General features: G+C 34.9%; 8 protein-coding genes across 8 annotated transcripts; 2 read left to right on the top strand and 6 right to left on the bottom strand.

Moving 5' to 3' along the window:
* Nucleotides 1–892: 892 nt before the first annotated feature.
* Nucleotides 893–1,638, bottom strand: Tsp_02309 (conserved hypothetical protein). Its single transcript, XM_003378076.1, has 3 exons — nt 1,275–1,638; nt 1,129–1,242; nt 893–1,098 (listed from the first exon to the last, which is right to left on the bottom strand). Exons 1-3 carry the CDS (start codon nt 1,636–1,638, stop codon nt 893–895), a joined length of 684 nt encoding a protein of 227 aa, XP_003378124.1.
* Nucleotides 1,639–1,744: 106 nt separating this feature from the next.
* Tsp_02310 (conserved hypothetical protein) lies at nt 1,745–2,162 on the bottom strand. Its single transcript, XM_003378075.1, has 2 exons — nt 2,077–2,162; nt 1,745–2,048 (listed from the first exon to the last, which is right to left on the bottom strand). The coding sequence occupies exons 1-2, from the start codon at nt 2,160–2,162 to the stop codon at nt 1,745–1,747; spliced, it is 390 nt and encodes a 129-aa protein (XP_003378123.1).
* A 3,377-nt stretch (nt 2,163–5,539) lies between these two features.
* Tsp_02311 (actin-binding LIM protein 1) lies at nt 5,540–6,436 on the bottom strand. The gene is made up of 6 exons (XM_003378074.1): nt 6,424–6,436; nt 6,158–6,237; nt 6,049–6,094; nt 5,879–5,985; nt 5,741–5,812; nt 5,540–5,653 (listed from the first exon to the last, which is right to left on the bottom strand). The coding sequence occupies exons 1-6, from the start codon at nt 6,434–6,436 to the stop codon at nt 5,540–5,542; spliced, it is 432 nt and encodes a 143-aa protein (XP_003378122.1).
* A 1,814-nt stretch (nt 6,437–8,250) lies between these two features.
* Nucleotides 8,251–12,633, bottom strand: Tsp_02312 (putative LIM domain protein). Its single transcript, XM_003378073.1, has 16 exons — nt 12,614–12,633; nt 12,231–12,279; nt 11,680–11,775; nt 11,516–11,638; nt 11,429–11,444; nt 10,751–10,934; nt 10,509–10,669; nt 10,291–10,417; nt 10,128–10,221; nt 9,815–9,902; nt 9,698–9,750; nt 9,450–9,621; nt 8,923–8,985; nt 8,676–8,843; nt 8,448–8,596; nt 8,251–8,376 (listed from the first exon to the last, which is right to left on the bottom strand). The coding sequence occupies exons 1-16, from the start codon at nt 12,631–12,633 to the stop codon at nt 8,251–8,253; spliced, it is 1,689 nt and encodes a 562-aa protein (XP_003378121.1).
* Nucleotides 12,634–14,324: 1,691 nt separating this feature from the next.
* On the top strand, nt 14,325–14,702 carry Tsp_02313 (putative chaperone protein HtpG). Its single transcript, XM_003378072.1, has 2 exons — nt 14,325–14,441; nt 14,490–14,702. The coding sequence occupies exons 1-2, from the start codon at nt 14,325–14,327 to the stop codon at nt 14,700–14,702; spliced, it is 330 nt and encodes a 109-aa protein (XP_003378120.1).
* Nucleotides 14,703–15,316: 614 nt separating this feature from the next.
* Nucleotides 15,317–16,935, top strand: Tsp_02314 (exonuclease). Its single transcript, XM_003378071.1, has 4 exons — nt 15,317–15,444; nt 15,502–15,727; nt 16,450–16,673; nt 16,725–16,935. The coding sequence occupies exons 1-4, from the start codon at nt 15,317–15,319 to the stop codon at nt 16,933–16,935; spliced, it is 789 nt and encodes a 262-aa protein (XP_003378119.1).
* Nucleotides 16,936–18,204: 1,269 nt separating this feature from the next.
* On the bottom strand, nt 18,205–19,378 carry Tsp_02315 (hypothetical protein). Its single transcript, XM_003378070.1, has 2 exons — nt 18,395–19,378; nt 18,205–18,219 (listed from the first exon to the last, which is right to left on the bottom strand). Exons 1-2 carry the CDS (start codon nt 19,376–19,378, stop codon nt 18,205–18,207), a joined length of 999 nt encoding a protein of 332 aa, XP_003378118.1.
* A 2,050-nt stretch (nt 19,379–21,428) lies between these two features.
* On the bottom strand, nt 21,429–27,451 carry Tsp_02316 (eukaryotic translation initiation factor 4E). The gene is made up of 5 exons (XM_003378069.1): nt 27,348–27,451; nt 26,703–26,891; nt 24,659–25,966; nt 22,892–24,266; nt 21,429–22,817 (listed from the first exon to the last, which is right to left on the bottom strand). The coding sequence occupies exons 1-5, from the start codon at nt 27,449–27,451 to the stop codon at nt 21,429–21,431; spliced, it is 4,365 nt and encodes a 1,454-aa protein (XP_003378117.1).
* Between the last annotated feature and the right edge of the window lie 26 nt (nt 27,452–27,477).

Here is a 27,477-nt window from a genome sequence, read left to right as displayed (position 1 = left end):
ATTTCCAGACTGAACACTAAAGAACACCTTTTCAGCAGAAGTAAAATAACCTCTCATAGGATAGAAAATGTTGCTCATTCCCCACGTAGTCACGTAGTTCCCTGACCAAACAAATGAGTCAGCGTCAGAGGTTAGTAAGAAGACTTTACCTCCTGTGCTGGTGAAAGTAGCTGCGCATGACTGTCCCTACGCGACTTGTTGCAAATACTCAAGGCTGCAGCTAAGAAGAGGATCATCAGTTGTTTGATGGTCTCAGACTCTGAGTGATCATTCAACAAACAAGATGTGACAGAAGTATTTGAGCTAACGAGTGATCAGCATTTGTGGTGATCGCATTTACGCAACGACCCCACAGGACGCAGCTTTTGTGGAGGGACAGTTCATCCCTTCGGTAGTGGAACGGCTTGAATTCCTCACGCTAGCCAAACCCTTTTCAGCCAGTTCTGCGCGTGGGCTAAGACTGCATCTTTGCCCGTCCTTTTAGCGAGATATTCTGTACTGATCGGGAGTGTGGGCGTTGATTCTAGAAGAAGGACTTCTAGGGGACCAGAACACATATTTGGCTTCCCTGTTTGGGGTAACTGACTCAAAGCATTGGCATTCTCAAGTTTCATAGTTGTACTATACACAAGACTATAGTCATGGGCGCCAACGAGTCATCGCTAGGACAAGCTCGCGGGTGTCAGAATGGAGTTCCGTAATAAGCTGAGTAAAGGCTTATGATCCGTTCTGATTTTGACATGGCGCCTGAAAGCATAATTGTGGAATTTATTTACTCCAGCGATGATTGCCAGAGCTTCCCGGCCAATCTGGGCGTATTTACCCTCAGCTGCTGCAAGTGTTCACGAATGGAACGCTATAGGCACTTCTCTACCGCATGGCAGTTTATGGGTCAGAACACATTCAACCCTATTTGGTGAGGGAGTATATAATCATGCGTAAGAATCAATGGCAGTTGATTATCGTACTGGGCTAAAACGGTGTTAGAAGTAATAAGCGCTTTTACCTTTTGAAACGCTTTTTTGTGATTATGGGCCCATTTCCACCCGCACCCGTCTAGCAGGCGATGTAATGTCTCTGCTGCTTCAGCTTTGTTTGCTAGAAAGTTATGGTAAAAATTTAGCAAACCCAAGAACGCTTGAAGTTCCTGCTTAATCTTTGGCCATGGGATCTTGTGGATGGCTTCCACTTTACCTTCGGACAGATGGATTCCTTCAGCGTCGATTCGGTATCCAAGGAACTCTACACTGTTGCTCACAATGACGCATTTTCACGGTTCAGCCAGATTCCCGCGTCGCGCAGACGATCGAACACTCGTCTTAAAACTTCTAACAGTTCATGTTGTGAGTCTGCAACAGTTAATACGTCTTTGAAATATGAAACAACATCATTCAAGTTAGCCAACAAGGAGTCCAAGAAACGCTGGAAAATACCAGGCACTGACACAATGCTGAATTGGAGTCGTTTCGCTTTAAAAACTCCTTTATGTGCTATTATCGTCTGTAGCTCAGCCGAAGCTTCGTCGACTTCTAGTTGCTGATACGCTTGCACTAGAATTAATTTCACGAATATTCTTCCCTTTTTTAGTGTTGTGAAGATATCGTTATATTTGATATAGGCCCTTCCGTAACGCTTCATTCACCGTGCACTTATAATCGCCACAAATTTGGATGCTTCCATCACTCTTAATGACCGGTAAAATCAGCGTCGTCCATGCCGTATATTGGACAGGCTCCAGAATGCCTTACTCTACAAGTCGATCCAGTTCTTCTGATATACGTTGTTTGAGTGCAAATGGCACTCGCATGGCGTTCATCTGGATTGGTGGTATGGATCCATCAGTATGGAGTACCACTGGTGGTCTTTTCACAGTGCCCAGGGTGTCAGAGAATAATTCACTGTACTCTTCGATCAGGTCTTGTACTGAAGACAGCGCTACGCTATGTACTCCAACTAGTCGGATGTCCAATGGTTTGAACCATTTTTTCCCCAGCAGACTACGGCGCGGTCCCTTAACGACCACAACTGGCAGTGACCCATTGAATGAACTGAATTTGACTGAAAGAGAAGTTGCACCTAATATCTCGACGACGCACCTTTTGAAGTCTCTCAGTAATGAGTGGAAAGGTTTCAAATAGCGTTGATAAGGGAGGTAGACTCATTTGAATGTATGCTCTGAGATGATGGTCAAAGATGCTCCTGAGTCCACTTGCATTGGGATGACAACATTGTTTAGTGTAACGTAGACGTCAGGAAACGGCAAGGTTCCGATCACTCCATTGGAAGCAGTTAGTCGGTTGATTCTATATTCCTCCTCTTCGACGGCGATTGAGCATACCGACTGGGTTTCGCAGCTCCATTCTTCACAGTGGATTGCGATTTCGCTCTACAAACGCGCTCGATGTGGCCTAAACGCTTGCAAAAATTGCAGCTGATGTTCTTGAAACGGCAAGTGTTCTGTGCGTGTGCTCCACCGCATCTATAACACGGCTTAAATGATTTTGAATTTTAGTTATTATTCGATTTTTTATTTTATTAACCCATTCTTGGGTTATCCTGCACTCGGTTAATTTTTATTTTATGACCTTAAGCTTTGTGACATCCCTTTTGAAAGAGTAAGGCATATTTGGAAAAAGAATTGCAGTCGCTTAAGACTTTTGTTCGGCCTACGAAACATCGTAAATTTGATTAGGCACGTTGTTGGATTCTTGGGATGGAATGCACACCACATTAGAAAAACTCGTGTAAAGAGCTTAGTATATGTTTAATTTTTATGAAAATTGCTTCAATGTATACTACTAAGAGTGGCAAATACGTTTGTATTAAAATATTTTTAATTTTAGTAATTTTCAGCATTTTCTTGTCGAAGAATGCAACAAAATTAACGCTAAAAATTGCTATTTTCAGTGATTGCTCCAGCGCTCTACTACTGATGTTTTGCTTATTTTATTTTACTTTTAATAAATTATATACATAGTTTTGAATATATTGTTACGCCTTGCGTTTTGTCGTGTATTTGTCGCACAATACCCAAGATCCGCTCTCTGACAATGGAGTCAGTAGAAAGTGAGAAAACTCAGCTGGAAGAAAAGCCCGGCACGTTACAAATGCATTTTTTAGATTGTCGTCAATTGTCAAAAAAATCGTCATTTTTTAGATTTTTTTACCATGTAGGTTTACTCATGTGAAATCTCTGTGAACACCTGGCAGAACATATGAACTGAACGGTGAAAAAGAAAATGTTGCCACTTTGTAAATGTAAGAAATCTAAATAATATTTATGTAGTTTAACTGAGAAGCTACGAACAAAAAAGTGTCAAGTAACTTTCAGGGAAAACTGCTACAAAATATGAAGATGGCGAGTTCATGTGGCGTCAACTGAACAAAGTGATCAATGCGCTACATTGATCAATAACGCATATGCATCTTAGAACAAATAACAACCGATTACAGTATGCAAAACAAATGATCGTAATTCAGTGGCTCGAAATGAATAAGTTTCATAAGAAGAAGCAATAGAGATAATCATCAAAACTCAAACGATAACTCCCAAATAGAAGAAACAACTACATCAGTAAAACAATCAGACTGTTTTCAAAAAAATGAGATAATTCAAAAATATTTTCTTATAAAAGGAGAAGCTAGAGTATCCAGAATATAAAATACGCATTTCCTTGAAGAATACGGTGAGACAGCACTGTATATAATTGTTAGTAAATATTGGTGAATGTTACACAGTCTAATTGCATTTCCTCATGTCTGAAATAACGCAGCTGAGATTCTTGTGGTAATGAAACGAGACAATTTTATTAAACCAATATGATAATGAAAAAACAACATTATAATTTATAATTGAAGCAATGTTTTACATATGATTGCTGAAACAGTAAAATGAAATTTTTCACAATAAATTGTGATCATTTTTAATTAATCAAATGAGTTATAAAATAGGAAATGAATTATGCAGACTCCATTTCCTAAGAAGTATCATGGGTACAAAACAGTATCCAATCCCGTATCTGGAACAATCACAGTTTTCTCCAGTTTTGGTTTATAACAACAGAATCCTTTATCATCGACTCGATATTTCATGCAAACAGTATATTCTGCTTCTAATCCAGCTGTCGGCTTCACACATTCAACGGTTACCAGCACTGCCCTCACCTTCGATCCTTGTTCTTTCTTTTTTTGCCTGTCGAAGTTTACATTATACACTTTTATTATAATTATAATTATCAGATAAAAAAATTAACCTGCGAACGAAGTAGAGCAAGAAGCAGAGTGCAATTATGGCGCACAACCAGAACAGAGTGTACATGGTATCGTCCATAAGAACATCCATTTTTGACACTGATGTTTAAATGAAAGAATTTCCAAGTTGTTTGAACATTTTTAATTTGAAATTTTGTTCATTAATTTGAAACAACAACTTTAAAACGCAGTAAGCTTAATTTTATCCGCTTTAAATTAGTTTAAACTGTATTCGTTATGTGCAGAAATTGAAATGAAAAGTTAATACTGGAAACATGAAGAAATTCCATCTTCATGAAATTACAATTTTTCTTGGTGCAACTACTCTTCAATTCAATTCTTCTGTGCAACTCATTTTATATTTCACTGAAAAACAAAATTTATGCCAGTTGTTTCAAATTTATTCAACCATTTTACTGAAACACCCTGTAGTGCCTGCCCTCCTGGTTAATGAAACACTGGAAAGCACCATGAAAGAAAGCCAAAACTGATCAGCTAACCAACATGATCCATCTGTCATGTAACTTCACAAAAGCCGTTTGAATAAGTATCCAACCATACATTCAAAAGAAGTAAATGCAGATCAAATTCAATTATTCCATTGCAGAGTTTGTAAAGTTTTTGCTTTATTTCGACAGCTCATTTTTACGCTGCACAAGAAGCGCATTCAGTAAAAGCAAACAAAATGTGAAAGCAAAAACAAAAACTACATTGGAGGAAAGAAAAAAAACCGTTTTATCGTTCCTCTCGTTTGATCAAAGAAGCAATAATTTCAAAAAGCTAAACGAACTTTCACTGAAAAGACTGAAAAGTGCCATGTGTATGGAAAACGAACTAGCTCATCCGGAAATTGTTATTCAGCAGTTGAATAATTTTACATCAGTATTATTATTATCGAACTAGAATTGAAAGTTATATAAATAGATAAATGAAAAAAAATATATCATATTCAATTTAAGTGCTGTTTTAAGCTTCCATAAAATCAACATCACCAGCCTGGCTGATGTGAACAACTAGAAAATATAATCAACCATGCACAGGCATGACACACGGGCTACTTATGACCAAAACATTGCAATGCAGCAACTGATCTAAACAGTGATCAAATCACCACAAAACAACAGCAATAATAATAATAACTAAGCTTTTTTCCCAAAAAAGCATCACTAGTTTTCGTGTTGAAGACTTCATATATTTATAAAAAGTAACGCCACAGTAATAAAAACTAAACAACTAATGCCGATCTTTTTTTACAGCTGAATCAGGCTATAGACTCTGTTAGATGAAATCAGAAGAGCTTTGCTCGTCTTTTCAAGTTGATCCGTTTCCATTCGGGCAATTTGTAAAATTCTATTGGCGTCATTCCAAATAAACCTTCAAATTCATCACGACTCAAATGACGCTAAATTACAGAAAAAACAATTATTTATTATTTGATAAATAATATGAAAAAGATAAGAATGAAAAACAAATTTTCAAGTCTTCCTACCTCCAAATGGCAACGATCAACATCCTCAGGCAACTTTTTGTTCGTTGTCATCAATTCAGAGTACCGATATATCTAATTTTGATAAATTAAATTGCACGCATAAAAAGTGAAAATTATCATTATAAACAATCAATTCACCTTCGGAGGTTTGCTCATGTCAGGCAAAGAACTTCGCAAAACACCGGATCCATATGACGGTTGATATCTCTCGTTGGAACTCATCGACGTTGACGCCACGTACGAATCTACAGTAATACCAATTAACAAAAAGATTTCATTACAACAACAAATAAATAAAACCAACTCACGGTTTGATAATTCTGAATTAATTGTCGAATTTTTGAAATGCAGGTCCTGTTCATTAAAACAAAAACATAATAAATATAAATCAGCTTTTTAATTCGTGCAGACAACAACGTTACGTACGTATAAAGCGCTCATATTTGAATGAGGCAAAGTTGCCGCTTTTGGCGACAAACCATATCCAGCTTTCGGCACTATAAAAAGCACAATTTAAATTAAAAAATTCAAATTATATATATATCCGCAAGTATACAATTTCAAAAATTATATCAAATCATTACATTATATGTATATACAGTGGAACTCTGATTATCCGAACACTCGGTTTTTGGGGGTCCTTCGGATAATCGGACGTTTTCAATTTTTCAAAATGTATGTACGCAATTGAAGCATTTATAGTTGTTATCCTCAATTAGACGTGGAAGAAGGAGTAGACATTCTGTTCATTATGCGACGTTATTTGCCCTGTAAATTTTGCGGCACTCTCACTGTCAGCAGACAATTTTTCACCGTGAATTTTAAGCTCGCGTATGCAATGCTGATTTTTAAAGTTACTTAATCAACCTGAACTGGCGATAAAATTATCAATACTAAGCTTAGTACTGAAAGGTAGAGCTTTTTCTTGCAAAATGGGGCCACTTATTGGTTAATCAAGTGCACGTTTCTGAAGGAACCACATGGATATCGCTGAATCAAGCGCACTATTTGACGCATTTTTCAAAGATTTTCGTGAAGAACAGCTACTCGAAGTATCCATGTGCGACACAAAGCCAGTTAGCTGACGTCGACTGCGATAGATGTCTGAAACTGTGGACAGACCCACACCAAAATTCTCAGCAATTTTCCTGAGCGACTTGCCCCTCTCCACAAGTCTACACACTTCTAACATTTGCTCTAAACTCCAAACCGTTCTCTTTCTAGTAGCAGACATACCAGACATAAATATTAGCCAACAACAGAATGTTACAGTATGAGTGAAATGCAGGTTGTCCGACCAAAAATGTGCTCGGATAATCAGAGTTTCACTGTATTTACAAATTAAAGTCGTCAAAATTTTCACATCACATAATACATTTCAACACATTACTGCATCGATATTTCAAAGATTGTTTGAAAAATTTAACACCTAACTTAATAATTTTTGCTTTGATTTAAAAATCCCTAAAAAGAATATAATTTTGTCGACAGTTTCAGTCGACAAATATTTTCTTCAATCATTATTGGTTATCCGGTGACCAAATCAAGCTTAACTTCAAAAGAAAAGTTGCTATTGTTCAATCTGTTGTTCACTTAAAGCTTCAAGCAAAAAAAAGCAAGCACTGTTATGCAAAAAACTAAAAAATTCATTTTCTTCCTCCTCGTTTTCATTATTCAACAAATGAAGAAAAAATTTTTATTTCGCAATAAATTACAGCATAACTTTTTATTTAATTGCACCTGAAGTAAATTTTTTCAATTAATCTCCTCCAACAAAAGGCGAAAAAGTGCAAAACGACGATATCTGTCTATAATTTAAATTTCAAATTCAGTTCTGACACTTTTGCACCAGTTTGCAGAGCTACCATACTAATAACAATTCAGCTAAGCTACTATTGCTGCTGCTGCTGCTAATGAACAAAGCAAATTTTGAAAATTATAATTGCAAAAAATATTCATCACAAACAACATAAAAATGAAATTATTCCAAAATGAATTGCATTCAAAATTGATGCATCAACTAATTATTTCACATTTGTTTCTTTTCAACAAACATTTTTTTGCCTTTTTTTTGTTTTGTGCAAAACATGCAACACAAGAGCAATAAGCAAAAACCTTCGTGAATAAAAGTAAGCTGACTGCAAACAGAGCACGTAAACAGTAAGGAACAACAGGCCAATGTTGAATGGTGCAATTTTTAAAGCAAACATAACCCCTCCCCCCCCCCTAACGTAAAAGCATTACAAACAGTTCCACTCACCTTGGGCGTAAGGAATGACTGTCGTTGCTGCTTTGTTCTTGTCCCAAAATTCCCACGGCCGAGGCCTGTTAACGTAACGCGATGGAGCTGCAAAATCAAAATGCATTTGCTAAGCTGAGCAAAGTGCGTATGCGGGTATATATAATTATATATATATGTCCGATGATCAAATTTCAACAAACACGCATTTCACAACAGTGTGAGTCGTTTAACAAATGCACACCATCATTTGCACAGAGTAAAATAATTTTCACTCACATGCATTGATCGGTGACTCGTATCTGCACCTCAAGTGAGGCATCTTCTTCGCATCGGGAGTGCGAGACGCAGATCTTGGATCTATATGCAATGGTACTTTGGATTTTTTCATCTGATTCTTCAAAATAAATTCAAAAAATTAACATAAAGAAAAAACAGTATTCAAATAAGCAACCAACAACTGGACACCTCAAATTCATGAACAAAAGCCCGAGCCATAGATGATTCATCCTTGAATCGATTCAGCTGCTGTTCAGCTTTCAATATTTTGCTCATATCTTGTCCGTCGGTTTCGTCTTCGTCGAGTCCTTCGGTTGAGGACAAACGTCGTTTGAATTCTAAAATGAAATGAATCCTAATATGCAAAAAGCACAGCCTCGCCTCCCCTCCTCCATCCTACGCTCGCAGTCTACATACCGTCAACAGCGTACGGATACGGTGGCGCAGGAAAGTCGTCCCGTTCGATGGGCGCCACTTCGTTCGGAGCCGGCACATGAGCGCCGGGATAATGGGACAATTCAATCGGCTCTTCGTTATTCATTGCCGGTGAATGCGGGCGAGGAGATGTGTCTTCCAAAGCTTCGGCTGATTAAAAGGAAAAATAAGCATACATATGCAAAAATGCTACATTTTATTTTCACTCATCGTCGCCATGATTACTTACCAAGCTTTTGCATGCCTGTCTTGAGCATGGATATTCTAGATCTCCGGATTTTAATTTGCCCACCTGAAAGAAGAATAAACAAAACTTCCCATACAACTTTACTTATTAGGCGACTAATACATTCTTATACAATTAGTACAACTGCTTAACTTAACGAATGTGAAAAAAGAATAGGTAAACAATCTATTACAAAATGAATCTCTCTCTAAATACATTTTTCTATATAATCATTCATTGATTAGTTTTCTTTAATCACAAAAAAGCATTTCAAAGTTTGCAAATATCTATCTATGATTATTACTTTTACTATTCTATGAATTACAATATATGGAAAAGTGATTTACTTTATCCGCATGCACTTTTTATTCTATTTATTTCAACAATATATACTGTTTTTTTGGAAAAAGCTAAAAAGAAAGTAAACAACAACAACAATAACAACAAAGCTCATTTCCCTCCCTATCTATGCACTGATTTCATGATCAAAATATAGACAAAGAAGAAAGTGCGAACTGTCATATCTATACCTTGGGGTGTGTGAAATTGTGGTGCTCTGGGTGGGTATGGTGAAATTGGCTGCTTCAGATAACCCATATTTGGTTCTGGCAGAAGGTACATGTAAAGCAAGTGTCGACCAAAATCGACCGAATATTTCGGCATCTGCGGGCTGCTGCGATGAACGTGAGCTGTGACACTTCGCTGCAAATGGAAAGAAAATAAAGCTTCATAAAAAGAAAAGTTGAAAAAAATTTTTTTTCAACTGCAAATTTCATACTGTATTATCGGATGAAGACAATTCATTGCAGGCAGGATGCCAAATTTCGTTCCCTTAAAACGTTTGCAAGATGTGATATGTTGAGCAAAAATAACAAAAAATAAATTTCCACATTACCGTGCATGTACATCTCCTGACCGTCCAAGAAAGGCATGTCGCATCGACTACACCGGGCGCAGTTTGAATGGAAATGAAAATTTCCGGCCTCAAAAGCAAACACCCTTATCAATAATTCACAAATACAAACAAACAGGGCAAATGAAATTGGTTGTGTGCAAAGTATGCATGGTGGAGATGTTTCAGCTGAAAATGTGCCCGCCACTACAGAATCAACGAGAGAAAAGTAAGCGGAAGCGAATTCATATTTACGTATATTAAAATTTCAGTAGATGAAAATTAATAATCAGTTTGCCAATAATGCTAAAATCACCTGAAGCACTTTTCCAGTTATATATTTATTACATTCGTGACATTTGACTCCAAATCGAAGATCATAATCTCGGATACAATATGCAACACCGTCTCTAAAACAATGAAAAGAATGAATGAATATAATTTTTTGAAAAAAACGTAATATAATAATATATCATTACTTTTCCATGTATTCGCCATGCAGTACGCAGTGACAAGCCGCACACTTGAAACACCACGTGTGCCACTGGGTGTCCAACGCCAACAGCACTTGACCACTGCTGATCACTTGATCACAAGCAGCACAAACTGAAAATTGATATTACAGAACACAATAATATGCTGTTGTCGGTTTAAATTGAACACGTGATGAATGTAAATTGAAAAAAAATTCCCACACCTCCTGGTGAACACATCGAATCCATAAGATCATGACAATCTTGAGCAGTTAAAGTATCGTTGAAAGGTGCCGCATTTTTCGGTGATTTCAAACTTGATGCACAATTTGTGCACAATTTTTGTTCACCTTTGCAAGTAACAGAACCGGCTGGTATCACCGATCTATGCAAAATTTGCAAATGCAACGTTCACATCACGAAAAAAAAACTATAAATTTGAATATTCAAGTGAAAATATTTTTACTTGCAACGATCGCACTTGAAACATGTCGAATGGTAAGTTTTGCCGGAGAAATTAGTCACCTCATCTTCGATAAATTTGTCACATATGGCGCAGCGTACACCGAACTTTGCGTAATAATCCGCAAAGCAATAATAATCGCCCCCTTCCATGATAAACCCGGCTTGTTTCAACGGCTGTTTGCATACTGGAAATTTAAAAATCAGATAATGAAAAAAAATAATTTCAAATGTAAAAATTACAGAATTAAATATAATTGAATCATACACAACACAATAATAATAATAATAACAAGGGTGAAAAATATTCATTAACAACATGCGATTCTCAATCATGCGTACAATGAATGCACTGAAAACAAGTAAACACTAAAAAATACCATATTTCTTCTCAAATAAATGACATACGTAAAAGTAAGTAAAAGTTCGAAGAGTGATTTTTATTTTTAAAATGCAAACTAATTTGAGACAAAATTTGGAAATTTTCAAATGCATAAACTTAACTGTCGCTGATTATTAAATTAATTTCAAAGAGATGAAAAAATACAAAAAAAAACCAATTGCATACATGCATGTAGAGAAACGGATTGACTAAGTTTGATAAATATGCTTTGGATTGTAATGAAGTTGGTAAAAACAACAGAGGAATGGATTTAAAATCTTTCCGCCCCTCCCATATAACCAGAAAAAAGGAGTGTCTGAAATAACAAATAACAACAACAACAACAGATTTTTCACAACAGCTAACAATCAAAGATGATAGCTAAACTAGCATTGCTTCATTCGCAACGGTGCGAAAAACTAGTTGACAAACAACAACGATAGTCCATGCACGAGTGAACAACAAACAACAACACCGAACTGGCTGGCGGTGTGGTAAACAATCCAACTGCTTACAAATATATAATACAAATAAATTTACATATCACTTACCTTTGCAAACAAAACATTTGATGTGAAAATATTTATCGTCACTCTTGAATATGTCGCCAGTGCATTTTTTCTTGCACGCTTCGCATCGCACTTTGCCTAAAATTGAAAATTATACAAACAAACAAACAAACAAACAATGACTTCAACGAGCAAAAATGCAAACAATAACAAAGAGATGACTACTGTACAAATGTGGGAGTGTACACGTTTGAAGAGTAAATGAAAAACTAAAAATTTCTTCTCCAACCATCACCACAGTTAGTATTCAAAAAGTACACGACAAAATATACTACACAACTGATTTCAAGAAAAGTTCATGGTTCTAAATTATTCAAACATTAAAATCAACACCAAACACAATTCCACTGGTTCATGTATTTTGTCTTTTCATTTATCACAAAACCGAATTATACAATTCATCTTGGTATGGTATATTTATGAATAATTGCAACGAAAGTCAATTAACATAGCTAAGCTGTTGAAATCGATCACCAAGTTGACCGAAACAACAATATCAACAACAGCAACCTCTCAGCACAAATTATGATTACTATAATAGCACAAGCAACGTCAACAGCGTTTTCCCATCGCAGGTTAAAGCTGAAATTAAAACACGTCCGCCTTGTTTAATATCATACATACATACATTCAAGCTTGAAAAATCAACAAGAAATGAAAAAAACAACAACTAAAAGAAATATTAAAAATGAATTATAGTGAAAATGATGAATTATAAAATTTTGTTTCCGAAATTTTTTAAAATATAACCACATTTAAAACACAGCTTTCTTCGATAAATTAGACACGAATTTCAACAGTGCACAAAAATAAAAAAAAGCAAATCAATAAATCGGCACTTCAATTCAATTTAAATTCAACTAGCATCGCCATCTTCCAGTTGCAATTGATGAGAAAGAGAATATTCCAATCAAACAACGCATCCCATGTATGCATTGCACAGTAATTTATGATTACAACTTCGATTGATCAATTTCAAAAGAAAAATATTTACACCAAAGCAAACCAATTCACAACAACAATAAATAAGATGAAGAAAAAAGAGAATAATTTTTAAAAGTCGTTAAATTAAAAAAAAAAGAAAGAAAGAAGATATCTTCAAAATTTATATTTCCATTATTATTACCGAGGCTATTTCCCAAGATAAAGGAAAACAATCGATTAATTTGACGACGACGTAACGGAAAATGGAAAAAAAGAAGAGCAGATGAAAATTCTTCCCAAAAAGATTCAAAATCAAATTCGGTTTTTGAAAACTCAATTATCTTTTGTACAAAGATTATTAAAATTACTTATATATAAATAAAGGATGTATTTCGGCTATGCATCTGTATGCACTATATTTTCATCAATAATAACAATCAATAAAGCATCTGCCTGTATAAATATATTGACAGTATTTCTCAATAAATGAATAAATGAAAATTTACTGCAACAGTTTATTGAATAATCAAAAAAAATAATTATCAAAATTAAGTTAAAAATTCAATCTCATTCATTGCATCTATAATCAGATGATATCTGTTGTATTTACTCAATCGTATATGAGTATGAATGAAAAATCTGTGTTCGTAATAATCAATTCATAAATGTTCATTTCACAACACATAAATATTAATTATGATAATTTTAATTATTATTCATTAATTCTGTTCAATGAAAGGCTAATAAAAAAAGAAAAAAAATCCCCATGCCGATAATTGTAAATATAACTTCGAATATATATATACGTAAGTTTACATTTTCATTAAAATCTCTCACTGGCCACCAACTAACTCCAATAATGTGAACAACGAACGGATGCCGTTTCACTAAAATTCAACCTATCGATTTTCTTCAGCGAATCACTCACTCACTCGCTGAAGCAATTTTCTCCTCTACAAGCACAGATGTGGCAATGCAAAAACAATGCAACTTCAAATACTACCCAATCTGATGATGCGTCCAAAAATGATGCGCCATCATTATAATGAAGAAAACTGTGCTTTCCACAAATTAATATAAATAAATAAAATGACAATCCAATCCATTTTAGTAGTAGTAGTAGCATCAGCAGTAGCTGTGCATCAATTTCGTGTCTATTGAAAACATTTGCCTATTTTTTCCAAGCCAATTCTGATTTTGGCAAAAACATGTCTGGTACATATTCATTCATGCTTCAAATTTCCAATGACCAACGCCAATGGCCAACAAGCGAGCCGCGCGCCTTGTCAAGCATTGATGGATGGGCTCAAAATGTGCAGCTTTAAGACCAAATGGAAGCTGCGATTTTAGAGTCAGCTTCATCCCATAGCTGAGCAAAGCGCAAATACATCCATCCATCCGTCAGCAGTTGGGCAGCAAAAAAAAGAATAAAAGAAAAAATCGCGCGTCTGCTCGACTCATCTGTTTTGTTGTTCACTTGCATGCGGCTTGCAAAATAAGAGAACATAATAACAATAGTAAATCGAACGTACTCGATTTCAATTTTGGACTTTTCTTCGACGCCATCGTCGTTGGCAAAGATTCATCTTGGTGACTCATCTACAAGCCTGCGTTAGCAAAGAGCTGCTGCTGCATTCGTTAAAACTAATTGTTGAACAAATCAAAAAAAAAGAACAGTTATAACACCAAGGTGATTGAGAAATATGGCAAGAAGAAATGCAAAATGCAACCGCGCATTTGACCAGCACCCGGGGTTGATATTGGCCGAAGACGGGCACAAATCAATGCAAAAGCTGATGGATAACGTTCAAACACTGGCAGTGCGTTAATTAGGATGATAATCGTTCATTTCAATTGCCGAACCTCAGGCGAGATTTAAACTTGTCAACTTGCATGTCACCGCGAATAAGCCAGCCATGCTTGCGAAAGCAAAACAAAAAATACTTCAATTCTGTCTTATTTTGCAAACAACCAACACAACGACAACCATGCCCACTATTGAGAATAGCGATCCCAATCGGCCAGCCGCAAATTCAATATCAAACAGGCAATCAGAACAACGTTTTTCAGAGAACAATTGACAAGCATATCTTGCTGAACATCGGTTTTATAAGATGGAGCTGGTTCAGTTCAAAATAATGATAAAATCAGCGGACGAGGAAATACAAAAATCAAAATGACCATTGCACACAAGCGGACAATTTGAACTGACAAAAATTATGAAAATATAAAATAAATGCTGCTTACGTAAAAACTTCATCTTCATTCACCGTTATGAAATTTCGCTCAAATCGAGTTCAAATTTCCAATCGTATATGACAGTATTTCGCCAGCTTGACTAGTCACAACTAGAAACTGTCACTAGACCAAGCGTAACCAACGCGCAAACGCGCTCTTTTAATAAAATTTCGCTCAAATACAGTAATTATTGACAGATTTGTGATAATCAAGTTTTAAAAGTAATTAAAGAATAAATTCATTTTATCAAAATTTTCAAATCAATTTATTTTCAATTTATATTTAAATACAAATCATTTGCTATACAACACTTGTGCAGAGATATTTATATATGTAAAAATGTAGAATGCAAAAAAATAACACAATATAAAAAAATAAATTACAGTAATAGATGTATTACTTGTAAATCGAAATTACAGTAAAATTGATAAAAGTTTCGTTTCTTTTCAATCATAAAATGTCGAATGATACTGATGAGAAATTAATCGAATCTGACAGTTCTGATTTATCACTTTATTCTTCCATTAATAGTTTGTTACCAAGAACAATTCACATGGAACTGGAAAAGGATAATTTATGTAGCAAGTAACGATTGATCCATATAAATAAGTGTTCTTCTATTGGAAGTTTGTGTTCTTTAAGTGAAGGAAGTGATGACTTGGAAGAAAGATTTTATATGCACCTTCGAATTTTGGACAGAATTAGAAAATTGAAAGCGTTCGCTGAAAATAATCCTCTTCCGTTCACTGATTATTATTGTGTACTGCATTTCGAATGTACATGTGCTACTGAGAAGAGTGGGAAAACATATTCAAATGAGATAATCGAATTTTCAAGCTTGTTCATACACGCATCTACTGCGAAAGTAGTAAGCTTTTATTATTATTATTATTATTATTATTATAATACAGTTTTGCAAACTTTTTTTGCAGTTATTTTCAAATATAAAATATCTGTGAAAGTGTGAATTTTTTGAATGCTTTGAGTGAAAAACTTTTTTACCATTTATTATAGGCTATGTTGTAAAAATAGATTTTTAATGTGACGATGTGAAAGATTTTGTGGAAAAAATGTGTTTCAAAGGAAAAAAAAATTTAGTTTTACACAATATAACGTATATTTAGATGAATTTAGCATATTTTTTGAAAATTAATTTTATTGACACTTTCACTGAATGTATAATTTCTTCCTGGTGAAAATTGTAATTGCGTTGTAATAGTATTAAGTATTGAATGTGTAAAAATGTTTCGTTTAGCTGTCCAGGTTTCATTCATATTGTAGACCTGTAATCAACCCTGTGTTATCTGAATTTTGCACCCGTTCAACTGGAATTAGACAAGTAAAAAAGCTTATTTCTGTACAGATAAAAAAATAACCATGACTAAATATTTTCAAAAGGAAAATGTAGAGTCTGCCCCTCTTTTTCCAGAAGTGTTTAAGCATTTTTTGCAGTGGATTAAAATTGAAAAGGACGGAAAAAGTGTTGCATTTGTTACAGATGGGTAAATTGTTTTTCTAAATAAAAACAGTATTAAATTTTTCCATCGAAAATGATATTTTAGAAATGAAGATATTGCTGCGTATTTGCAGAAGCAACTGCTTTATTTTAATCTTGACATTCCGAAAGAGCTGCGCAGTTGGATTGATTTGAAAAAAGCATTTTCAGATATATTGCGTGTTAACTTGTTGAAACTGAGCGAAATGTTGGATGTTATTGGACTGCACTTTGAATGTACAAAGCACTGCGGTATGGACGACGCTAAGAATATAAGTCGTATTGTTATTTGGTTATCAGAATTAAAAATTTTTCTTCAGTATGTTTATTCACTTATCACGTGAAAAAGTATTAAAGTAATCTTTTTTAGAAAGAATGCCAAACTGTCGAAAAATGGAAAATTTTCAATGAAACTATCTGACAACTATAATAATTTCAAGACTCCACCAGATGATAATGGCAGCAGCTTTTCATTAAAAACTGAAGAACTGCCGTATTTGTTTACTGTTAAGCGTTCTAAATATTATGCTCGTCTTCGTGAACTTAGTTCTACAAGTGATGAAGATGATGAAGATGATTAAAACTCTTAGATTATTGCATTTTCACGTTCATGTTGAGCTTCGAAAGTTTTGGATTGGTTGAAAAATGTGCATTTTTGTTTTGAGTTTTGTTAATTAAAATATTTATGTTAACTTCACTGATTGTTCTGTAGCTGAAGAAGATTGATGACTTGTAATGTAGTACTGTAAAGTGATGTTCAAGAAATTAAGAACCGTTGACAATTTTTAATTCTGAAATTTATCTAAATTCAAATATTAATAATAACTTCCTTTACCACTGTAATATAGTTATACTGATTTTTTAGCAGAATTGTAACAATTTAAATGATTTGCCATGAAAACCATACAGGTTTATGCTTATTAAAGAAATAAAAGTTGATTATACATATATATAATTTGTGAAAGCAATACTAAATTCAATTCAGTCAGTGTAAGTAAGATTATTGAAACTAGCGGTGATACGCAGTATAACGTGAGTACCAGAGTTTTGTGAATATAGGCAATAATTGTGCAAAGTAGGAATTACTTGTAATAGAAGTTTAATGATCGTGTCTTAAACTTCCCTTCACATGATTTGAAGTGTTATGCAAAGATTAATTTTTATTTTAACATAAATAAAGTAAATTGCATTCAAAACTGAAATATTTCGTAAATGTATAGCATTTCAGTAAAGAAATTTATATAGTAGATTATTATGATAATGCTAATAAATTTTCAAAGTACATTATTATATAATTAAATTTAGTTGTGCAAGTGAAGAAGATTTAAAATTGTTCAAAAATAATTAAAGTTTGTTACGTGTTGACTAATTTTTATAGATAAATGGATAGTATTTATAAATGCAATAATCATATTTTATTTTTAAATTGAAAGCATAGCAAGACAAGTCAGAGACAGAAATTTCATTTACACTATGAATATTTTGAAAGTAAAATAAAGTATACCAACAAGTGATGAAAAATATTTTCTGTTAAATATTTATTTGTAATTTTTCATCATTAATTAACTGGTAATGTTATTTCAAATTCTAAAGTGAATAGCATTTCTATATATGACCGTTTGAGATAATGAAATAAAAATTGCGTAACGTGAAATAAATTTAAATTTATCCTGCGTAAATGTTTCAATTATGTGCAAAGTATGCGTAAATATTTGATGCACAGTTGGAAGCGTTCAAAAATTGGAAACATTAACAAAATATTGCAACATCCATAAATGTTAAGCAATAATTTGGAATAATTAATGAAATAACTAGCATTTCATGTGAGTGATTTCAAAACAACACGTTGATCAAATTTTTATATTCTGAAAAATAAAACATAATAACAGATATAAATGCGTCGTTTTTGTGTAGAAAAGAAAAGAAAAGAAAAGAAACAGATGTAAAAAAATTTTTTTTTGAATTTAATATTTTTTAGTTGAATCGTTCGACTGATTCGAAGAATTGTCTGCATCTTTTCTTTTTTTTTCAAATATTCACCTTGCACTTGAACAAATTGTTCAGAACTTTTTGAAATTGACCACAACGCCAATATACGGTGGCAAAGTAGACAGTGCCGGCCAAATGGGGCAGAGTATTGATCGCACGGACCATGAAAACGACGACATTGTTTGGTCGATTTGTACGCAAATAAGAGTAAGTGATAAATTTCAATATGATCACAGTTGTGCAGAAAAAGCAGCACGTCATCATGAAAATGTGAAATTTGCTATTCTGCACGGTCGTATGCAAATTTCCACTTTGACGATCCGTAATTGGTTGGGTTGTTGTTGTGGTTGTTGTGCGGAATTTCACTTGCATGATGATTGCCAAAATGATGTACGCGATGATTAATGTGGACGTCGTTACAATGCACTGCATTTTGGAGCTTTTTGTATTGAATTTTGTCGTTCCGCTCAACAAACTGCATCTGCAGGGATCGGTTGTGTCGTTTAATGTGAAAATAGTGACAATTTCGTTGAGCAGATGCGCAATGCAAATTCCGGCCAACAGGATGTTCAACGTGTAACGTGTGATAGTTGCCAGTTTTAAATTTCGACTGTTCAATATGATCATGAAGAGAAATTGTGCGACAATGATGACGTTGATGTCGATGATCAGTAAAAATCCCAGCTGTTCAGTTAGCCAAATCAGCATGCAGTGGTTCCTCTGCATGATTCTGTGTCCGAAGGTGTACTGGTGCCAAAGTAGCACGGTGTTGCGTGCAATGACGCCGAAATTGTAAATCGTGTATGCAAAAAATAACAAACCGAACATATTCATTGGATTGGTACAGCGAAGTTTTTTGCTTAATAAAATTGCCAATAAAGAGGGAAAATTGCAAAAAAAATTCACCAAACCCAAAGTCAATAATATCCAGCTTACCGTAGCTTCGTTTGAATACTTCAATTTGTCAGAGTTTAGCAGAATTTTAATTCTCAACGATGAAACATTCCAAGAGCCTATCATGCTTATGTCGTCCATCAGTAAAAATTATTCACATGCTTTCTTTTTTTTCAAAAACCGTTCACTAGTTGTTTTCTCAAGCGATAATACGCAAAAGAAATCAAATCAAAAATGGCAACATCTTCTGCAACAAAATTTACCAAAGCCTCAGCTTCAAAATGGAACGCAGATATGTTAATATGCTGATTTCCATTTATTTCCAAGTTACGTTGACGACGGCAGCGAATATGGAAAGTGGAAATGAAACCAATTTATACGGCTGAATAGAATTCTCACTTTGAAGATCATTGAAATAGTGGTGAAAGTAATTAATTTTGCGCTTGTATAGATCGACAATAAGTTGAAATGAAATTAAGAAGATCCTTCTTATTCCATAATATTGATTGATTTTACACCTGACCTGTAGGGTCAAGGAATACACGCACACACACGCGCATGTATACATATATATATATATATATATATATGTATACGTATGTGATGGATGAAATGAAAAAGAATTATCTTGCGGAGCCTCTTTAACGGCGTTACTATAGTTGATAAGCAGAAGTGAATCGAAGTGTGTGAAAGCTGAGGCTGTTAGTTTTTCTTTTTAAATAATAGCAGCAGCTTCTTGTCCTTTTCTTAAGTCTGATTCGTTGCGTGTATTTCAATTTTCTGCCACTCTGTAATGTAACCGGTAAACAGATCGAATATTTAGCAGAAGCAGTTAAGTTTCAATTGCTCATTACTCGTATTTGATCCTTATATTTGCAGACAACCTTTTTTTATATTTAACAATAATATGAAGTCGTCAGAAAAAAAAGATAGCAAATTAAAATGACTGATGAAATGATTCTTGAAAAAAAACTCCATTCACTTATTTTAAGGTTTTTGCATTAATAATATTTGTTTTACTGTAAGATTTAATTGACAATAAGTTTAAATTTTACATTAAAATAAATAGTTGTTGTTTTATTTATTTATTTATTTAAAATGGCAGTGTTTTTTAGTTACATTCAATACATTGTTGTTTAAATAAGCTAATTACAAAGCAAGTAGATTTTATAAAATCTCCCATGGCTAATCTGTATTGGATAGATTGTAGTAAGTTAAGCTTCGTTTGATAGTAATTATATATATACGTTTATAAGTTGTTGGCAATTTATTGATAAAGCTCCAACAGTAAGAACAAGTTATCGCAAAGAAACGCATGAATTTTTAAAGTTGTATATGTACAAATGTATAACTGTATATATGCATAATAATAATGATAATGATAAATGTCAGGTATTTATATTGATTTTGATGTTGTTTTTAATTAAAAAATGTTTAACTTATTAGGTTTACAGTTTCATCTTATTATTCATAAAAACTAAACTAAATCAATAAGACTTTTTCATTCACCGGCTTAAAGATTAGACNAAAAACATGNTTTATGTTATTTTCACTAGAATAAATAAATGATAAGTTTTTCAAGTGANAAAATTACTTCTTTACGAAACNTTTTAACTTTCAAATTTCATAATTAGGTAATGATTCAATAAATTGTCATACAACAGATGAGCAAATTTTGACAATTGTTGTTATTCATAATAAGCAATAACAAGCGGACAATTGCAGTTTAATTATGAAAAAAATTACATTTTTTCAAGCGATTGATTAAAATTGATCTTATTCAAATTAATTTTTTTTTCTCTTTAATTTAGCATAGTATTTTTTTTGATGGATTAATTTAACTTTTTTAAACCATTCATAATCTTTCAATGTTGAAATAACCAAAAAAATGTTTTTTCTCAACACTTGGTCGTCATCACTTTACGTCAAAATATTAGCCAATACTTATTCAAAAATAAAAAATATATATGAAAACAAATTACAATTANCTATAATTGAAAGTTCACAATAACTTGAACTTTCATGAGCATAATTCAACTAGCAAAAATAAACAAATGAATGAATAAACAAACAAACAAACAAATAAATAAAATTAAACACACACACACACACACACACACATATATATATATATATGTTGTGTATGATGTAATAACTGCAACAGACAAATGCAGTAATTGTAATGATGGAATCAAAAATATGGCACGTTGAACAACCAGTTGGTCGAAACTTCGGATATAGGCACTTTGACAAAGTTGAGAAAGTTTGTAAAGCAGTGGTTGTAGTTGCATCGAGTGATAAGCAGCACACAGAAGCTGAATCTGGCCAACATGAGGAAAAATCGTTCCGATACAGGCTCGGCAGTGTGCTCATAGCTGACCACCCAGTCGGTGAAAGTGCACTGCAAACAGATGGCCGCATCTCTCCAATTTTTGTCAATTTTACGACAAATCGCATCCCTCACCCGTGCCAAATCAGTTTCGCACAACAAGTCCAACATCCGATAATACTGGCACAATACCATATACCGTTCACGGTATGTGTCGCTGTTTTGCTGTCGTATGATGTTGCTGTCGCCGGTTTCCACCATCCCATTGGGAAAAGTGAACAACAAGTCGACCAATTCGTACAGTAGAACTTCGTTGAAATGCCACTTGACAATGTAGTCGGCAAATATGGTCGCCGGCTCTTTGCCAATTTTGTTACCGCCCTTCAGATGGTCGAAAATGTCCAACACTTGCACCATGCAACTGCGCACTTCGGTCGATTCGTCTTCGAAAAGGCGCAACATTGTCAGCAGCAGGTGACTTCGTTTCACCATATCCAACTTCTCGACCATCAGTTCACCGCAGCGGACCAAGCTGGTGGATGCGGCAAGGCGCCCGCTGACGTCACCCTTTCGATAAGCCAATCCAATCAAACAGTTGTACCAGACCGTGTCGTCCAGTCCCTCTACTGGCTCTTTCCATGAGACGTAGACATCCGACAAGAGTACCAAAGCCAACGCCCTGGCCGAACTGCCATAACGACCCAGACAGTTTTTCTTCAACAACGATACGAACATCGACAAATCGTTCGGTATTGTCCACGGCCGATTGATCCACTGGGACAATGTGACGCACCGGTCACTGGTGGTCATTCGACTCCAGCGGAGTCTGTTCGTCCGCTCCACTGGATACAGATCATCACCAGTAGATGAATGGAAAAAAAACTTTTCGTCGATCAATCCCAACACATGGTTCATGCCGTCTCGATTGTTGTTCGTCCACTTGGTCTGCCGCACCAGGCTTTGTAGAGATATTTTCAACGAAGCGGCCGTCTCTTTGGTGAGCAATTTCACCACAATACCGGCCGCCATACGGCGCACCATCATGCTGGGACAAGTGAACGCCAACTGAAGCATATGCTGGCAGAGTCGCTTCAATGGAAACGACAGCTTGTTCTTGATGAAACCAGGAAAATCGAACGACAAATGCTGCAATACCAATAACACTGGATAGGCGGAAAGGAATGAATATTCTTGCACGGCGATCATTTCCAGTGCGTTCAAACAAATGATCCACATTTCATTGAATTGTGTCTGAAAATTTCAATTAATCAATCAATCAATTGAACTATTTTTCAATATGCCAAATTTGCATAAAATATTTTCACCATAAAGTGAGAAAAAGGCATCTGGCCCAGTGGAATAAAACTGTCGGCGTTGCATATGAACACTTGTTTTATCAGTCGCATCGCAAGCTTCGCCGATGCCTGACGTAACAACCATTGTGAAGAGGAAAAATTTTGAATAATAAACATTTCGAAGAAAATTTTCAAATTTTTTGTACTACACAGAAAATTGTTTAAATTCGACGTCAACGCCAAAAGTGACCGTACAGCAGCCAGCGGTGAAGATGTGCACAATCGGATGATGCGATTTTCCAAATCCATATTGATTGACAAACATTCGAACGATGAGAACACTTTCACAATTATCGGCAAACGTCTGTATCGGATTTCGATCATTGAATCGCTGTCGAAACAATTCAAACTGAAATATATCGCTTTTTCGTACAAATCGGAAATGATCCAAGTGGTCTGATCTCGCAGTACATTGCGCAAGCAGGTGCTGCATTTGTCCAACAATACGCACGACGATACCGACATCAGCAGGTCGACCAAAAATAGCACTGCTTGTTCAACGTCCTGATATTCGCCGGCAGTGCACAATTTTCTGAGCAAATTGCACCCATGCAACAAATTCAACAAGCAAATTTTGAACAATGCCATCGGCGTTCTGGTCGAATTGACCATTTGAAGCGAGTCGAGATCGACAAACAACGGCGGACAGAAGCTGAATTTTTGATTTTTTACATAGTTGAGGTGCAATTTCAAAAATTCCAATAATTTATGCAATAACTGCTTACTAAAATCGACAGACAAATTTATAAGATCCGCGCTGCAACACTCGCTCATAAATATCGGACCAATCAGTGACCATGGCGGTATAGTTTGATGTTCCAAAGCTTGCGAAAGCATCTCATCCAAATATTCTAAAGTCGACACTGTAACTGTTTTGTCGGGAAAATATTTAAGTAGCTGCAGCTGACATTGAATGCTCGTCGTAAAAGACAAATCGGTTAGTGCATAATTGCAATCGTAACTGCCGGGATTTGCAAAAATATCATGCAAACTTTTTCCAACCGATTTCAAATAGTTGTTAGAGATTGAAAAAATTTTATCCAAAACAATCTGGCAATCTTGTTCAACAGTATTGTAATAATGTAAACAAATATTCTGGATCATGTACAAGCGGCTACTCATTTTTGTATCACCTTTACTAATACGCGAATCCCATTCACACAGTATATTCGAATCGAGCTGAAGAAGCATGATCAAAATTTTCAGTGCAGTAATTGTTCGTTGAAAACATGCACCAGGAAAAATCTGGCTTATGCAAAAATCAGCAAAATTTAATTTAATAATCAATTCGCTATGTTGAAAATATTTTGCCAAAGCATCCTTTACAGTATGACGAAACCAAGAGCTAAGATAAAAAACACAATTGAATTTTCAACTATAAAATAATTTGAAAAGAAAACAACGAATAACAAGTGATAAAATAAAATTCAACCTTTACTCAGGCTCTATTAATTGTACTTGAAAATCATCATCTTACTGTGTTAAATTTTACCTCGCGCAAAACATCCAAACTTTTTATACTTATTTCAGAAAAAGCTTTAAAAATTAATCATAAAAGTTACGCTGTAAAAACATATAATTAATCCATAAAAATAATTTTACACAAATTCATGATTAACTGAATTTTTTTTGCAAAATATGAGTAAGGCTTAAAACTGAAACCATTTGTCAATCGTGTCGAATTAAATTATACTTTTTAAAATAATTTCACTCTATCGGTTAATATAATTCACTTACCTTGAAATTTTTACATTGCTTTTCAAATATTCAAATACCAGTTTTGTTTTTTGTCGCTTTGTCAGTATGCTTATGTACGCCTCGTAACGACAAAAAATGTCAAATGCAATTATTCCAATTTCTGGATCATTTTCCTTTATAATATTGGCCAATTCAATAGCATTACTTTCTATAACTTGAAGCTGCAACTGACGACTGCTGCGACGAAGTGCAGTGTTCAACGTTAAAAGAAAAAATTGTCGCGCACGTTGAGTCGACGACGAGTGCGACAATGTCTGCTTAGGAAGAATTACAGAACAAATTTCTGAACAGTCAGTATTCTGCAACTCCACATAATTGGTTGGTGGTAACAGTCTCAATCGAGCTAATTCCAAAAATTCCAAGCCTCTCTCATTTAGATATGGTTTCAGGAAAAACGTTGCACACGTATGTGCTATGCGGTAGTCCTCGCTAGACAGGTGGGTAATGAAAAATGAATCCCAAAAATTTCGCTCACGTTCGATGCTGAATACTACATCCTTTCTAAACACGAGCATTTTTTTCCAAAATCGTCCCGCAGCCGAAGCCACACACTTTTCACTCAGTGCCAATTCCAACTGCTTAGAAATGTCGACGGAGCATTCAAATGATTCCTCTTTACAATAAGGAAGCAGTTCAGATAAAATAAGATATTTCCCAGTACAGAACCAAGGATAAATTGTCAATATATCGGTGAACCACGTTGAAGTCTTCATCAATTTTGTAGCAAAAACATCAACCAGTGAAAGATAATGTCTAAAAATTAATGCCATCTCTTCGCATAACATACCATTGTAATGATTTATGTTTGTGTGCAAAACTGCTTGCATAATTTCATGAAAACGATAATTTTTTACCAAATCGACTGCAACCGCTATAAGATCAGAACTGACAGTTTCAGACGAGATACACAATTTTTTGTATCTTTGGAGTGATGAAGACATAAACATCAAGAACAACAGTGAATTGTGCTGCTCAGTTACTTTACAGACATCCATAATAATTTCGTTCATAACATAACCAAGAGAGCCAGTGCGATGAAAAGACCAAAATTCAGGTTTTGAATAAACGAAAATGCCAATCAGCATATCATACGTGGATTGAGTCCAATTTGAAATAAAATCAGTAACCGGTCCAGGATTATTCAATATATCCATAAGGAAATGTTTTGCAGAAATTTCCCAACCTTCTGTTAGGGGCATGTCGAAATATTCTACAAAAAACTCTTCTTCCACATGACTAACAAATTTATGAATTCCATGAACCTCTGCCATTGTTATACTTGAGATTCTAAAAATATATGCTCTTATTTATTTAGTCATTAGAATACCAATGTAAGATTAAGACTATTGTGCATTTTTAACCCTCGAAAATTGAAGAAAATTTTATAAAACACTTTAAAGTCAAATTTAAACTTCATCCTTGTAAATATTCAAAGCAGATAATTTATCAACGGATTGTATATATATACTCCGGTATTATAAGGCAACTGTAAACGTTTTAAATCTGTGAACTAGTAAAGTTTGACGATGAGCAACCAACTACAATATTTAGAGCTACAATAAAGTAATGTAGGATTGAATCCTACCGTAAATATATGGTTTTTATTGTTTATATTTCATAAAATGCAGATAAAATTTAATAACAATAAAAAATTAATAATATGAATTTCATGCTAATAACTCTTGGATAAAAAATAATAATTAATTTTCATTTGTCAATTTTTAAAGTGGAAAATGTTAAGCAATAACTGATTTGACTATTTATTATTGCAAATTTTGAAAAACTACAGAAAATAAATTTAATTTTCAAGTTTCTTAGACTGTAGCTAAACTCGGCGCTTCATTACACGAAGTGTCGGTCCATGAGCGCAGTCAACTCGTGCACACCAATAATCAGGCGATCATTCCACCAGCCAATTCTCTTTCCTCAGCTTCTTCATCCGTTAGCTCGTTTATAATTCAAGAGCCGGGCACTGCCTTGGTCTGCAGTTCAACTGCGCCATCTTGACCGGCTGCTTTGTAACCTCCGCCTCATTTGCACGGTGTCAGCATAGCTGTTGCCGAGTTTCGGCAACGCCCCTTCTGTCCTACAGGCTGCGTGGCTCTTTCTGCTGTTCCCGGGGAGTCCGCGGTCTTGCAATCGAACAGACGCCCATTGACGCCACCACGCTTTCAGCACTAGCCTGAATGCACAAGTATTACCAACAAAAACACTTCAAAAATCAGAATTAAATTGAAAACAGTCAAAAATTACCGCATTTTATCACTGTCTGTAAAATGAAGGCAATCACTGCAAACTTGAATACAAACATCAAATCATCTTCAAAACTGTTTATGTGCATAAAATCCGCTTCACTGATAATTGCTGGGCTTCAGCTAGTATTTGAGTATTCGAGTATTTAAATTCTCAAAATTGGTTTATGCGTTTGATTGAGTTGGGGTGAGTCAAATAAGAATATCAAGCAGCGTGCAGATGAAGATAGTCGCAGAGATTTAGTGATTTGCATTTCTCAATTTACTTATCACTTTATGTCAAAACCAACGATCTTAAGCACGCATTTTTTTCCTTTATGCACCATATATGTGTAACAACCCTTGCTATACGGCGGCGTTGCTCATTGCAGGTCCGGCTGAGGTAGACGCGGAGCCGCGGCAATAAAACCTCCCACCCCGCCCAGTTCAAAGACGCCGCCGGCGAGGACCGCGGGTGGCTTTTGGCGACAGACCCTCGTGACCCTACACGTCGGTACCTAATTAGCCATTGTTCGGCCATTGTTTAACATGCGTTTGGTCATTGAT

The sequence above is a fragment of the Trichinella spiralis genome (assembly GCF_000181795.1).
Source record: "Trichinella spiralis strain ISS 195 chromosome Unknown Scfld4, whole genome shotgun sequence".
Taxonomy (NCBI): domain Eukaryota; kingdom Metazoa; phylum Nematoda; class Enoplea; order Trichinellida; family Trichinellidae; genus Trichinella; species Trichinella spiralis.
This window is presented reverse-complemented; position numbering and strand designations above follow the sequence as displayed.

Coding starts and splice junctions, on each gene's coding strand:
- Tsp_02314 (XM_003378071.1), top strand. CDS start 15,317: ATGTCGAATGATACTGATGAGAAATTAATCGAATCTGACAGTTCTGAT. Junction 15,728..16,449: donor ACGCATCTACTGCGAAAGTA/GTAAGCTTTTAT, acceptor GCGTATTTGCAG/AAGCAACTGCTTTATTTTAA. Junction 16,674..16,724: donor GAATTAAAAATTTTTCTTCA/GTATGTTTATTC, acceptor AATCTTTTTTAG/AAAGAATGCCAAACTGTCGA.
- Tsp_02315 (XM_003378070.1), bottom strand. CDS start 19,378: ATGGACGACATAAGCATGATAGGCTCTTGGAATGTTTCATCGTTGAGA.
- Tsp_02309 (XM_003378076.1), bottom strand. CDS start 1,638: ATGAAGCGTTACGGAAGGGCCTATATCAAATATAACGATATCTTCACA. Junction 1,243..1,274: donor CGCGGGAATCTGGCTGAACC/GTGAAAATGCGT, acceptor GCAACAGTGTAG/AGTTCCTTGGATACCGAATC. Junction 1,099..1,128: donor GGAACTTCAAGCGTTCTTGG/GTTTGCTAAATT, acceptor ATAACTTTCTAG/CAAACAAAGCTGAAGCAGCA.
- Tsp_02312 (XM_003378073.1), bottom strand. CDS start 12,633: ATGCATACATGGGATGCGTT. Junction 11,639..11,679: donor CAAATGTTTTGTTTGCAAAG/GTAAGTGATATG, acceptor TATATTTGTAAG/CAGTTGGATTGTTTACCACA. Junction 9,622..9,697: donor TGTCTTCATCCGATAATACA/GTATGAAATTTG, acceptor TTCCATTTGCAG/CGAAGTGTCACAGCTCACGT.
- Tsp_02310 (XM_003378075.1), bottom strand. CDS start 2,162: ATGAGTCTACCTCCCTTATCAACGCTATTTGAAACCTTTCCACTCATT. Junction 2,049..2,076: donor GTGCGTCGTCGAGATATTAG/GTGCAACTTCTC, acceptor AGTCAAATTCAG/TTCATTCAATGGGTCACTGC.
- Tsp_02311 (XM_003378074.1), bottom strand. Junction 6,095..6,157: donor GCGCTTTATACGTACGTAAC/GTTGTTGTCTGC, acceptor TTTAATGAACAG/GACCTGCATTTCAAAAATTC. Junction 5,986..6,048: donor TAATTCAGAATTATCAAACC/GTGAGTTGGTTT, acceptor GTATTACTGTAG/ATTCGTACGTGGCGTCAACG.
- Tsp_02316 (XM_003378069.1), bottom strand. CDS start 27,451: ATGGCCGAACAATGGCTAATTAGGTACCGACGTGTAGGGTCACGAGGG. Junction 25,967..26,702: donor ACCGTGCAAATGAGGCGGAG/GTTACAAAGCAG, acceptor ATATATTTTTAG/AATCTCAAGTATAACAATGG. Junction 24,267..24,658: donor AGCAATGTAAAAATTTCAAG/GTAAGTGAATTA, acceptor TTTTTATCTTAG/CTCTTGGTTTCGTCATACTG.
- Tsp_02313 (XM_003378072.1), top strand. CDS start 14,325: ATGGCAAGAAGAAATGCAAAATGCAACCGCGCATTTGACCAGCACCCG. Junction 14,442..14,489: donor ATAACGTTCAAACACTGGCA/GTGCGTTAATTA, acceptor GCCGAACCTCAG/GCGAGATTTAAACTTGTCAA.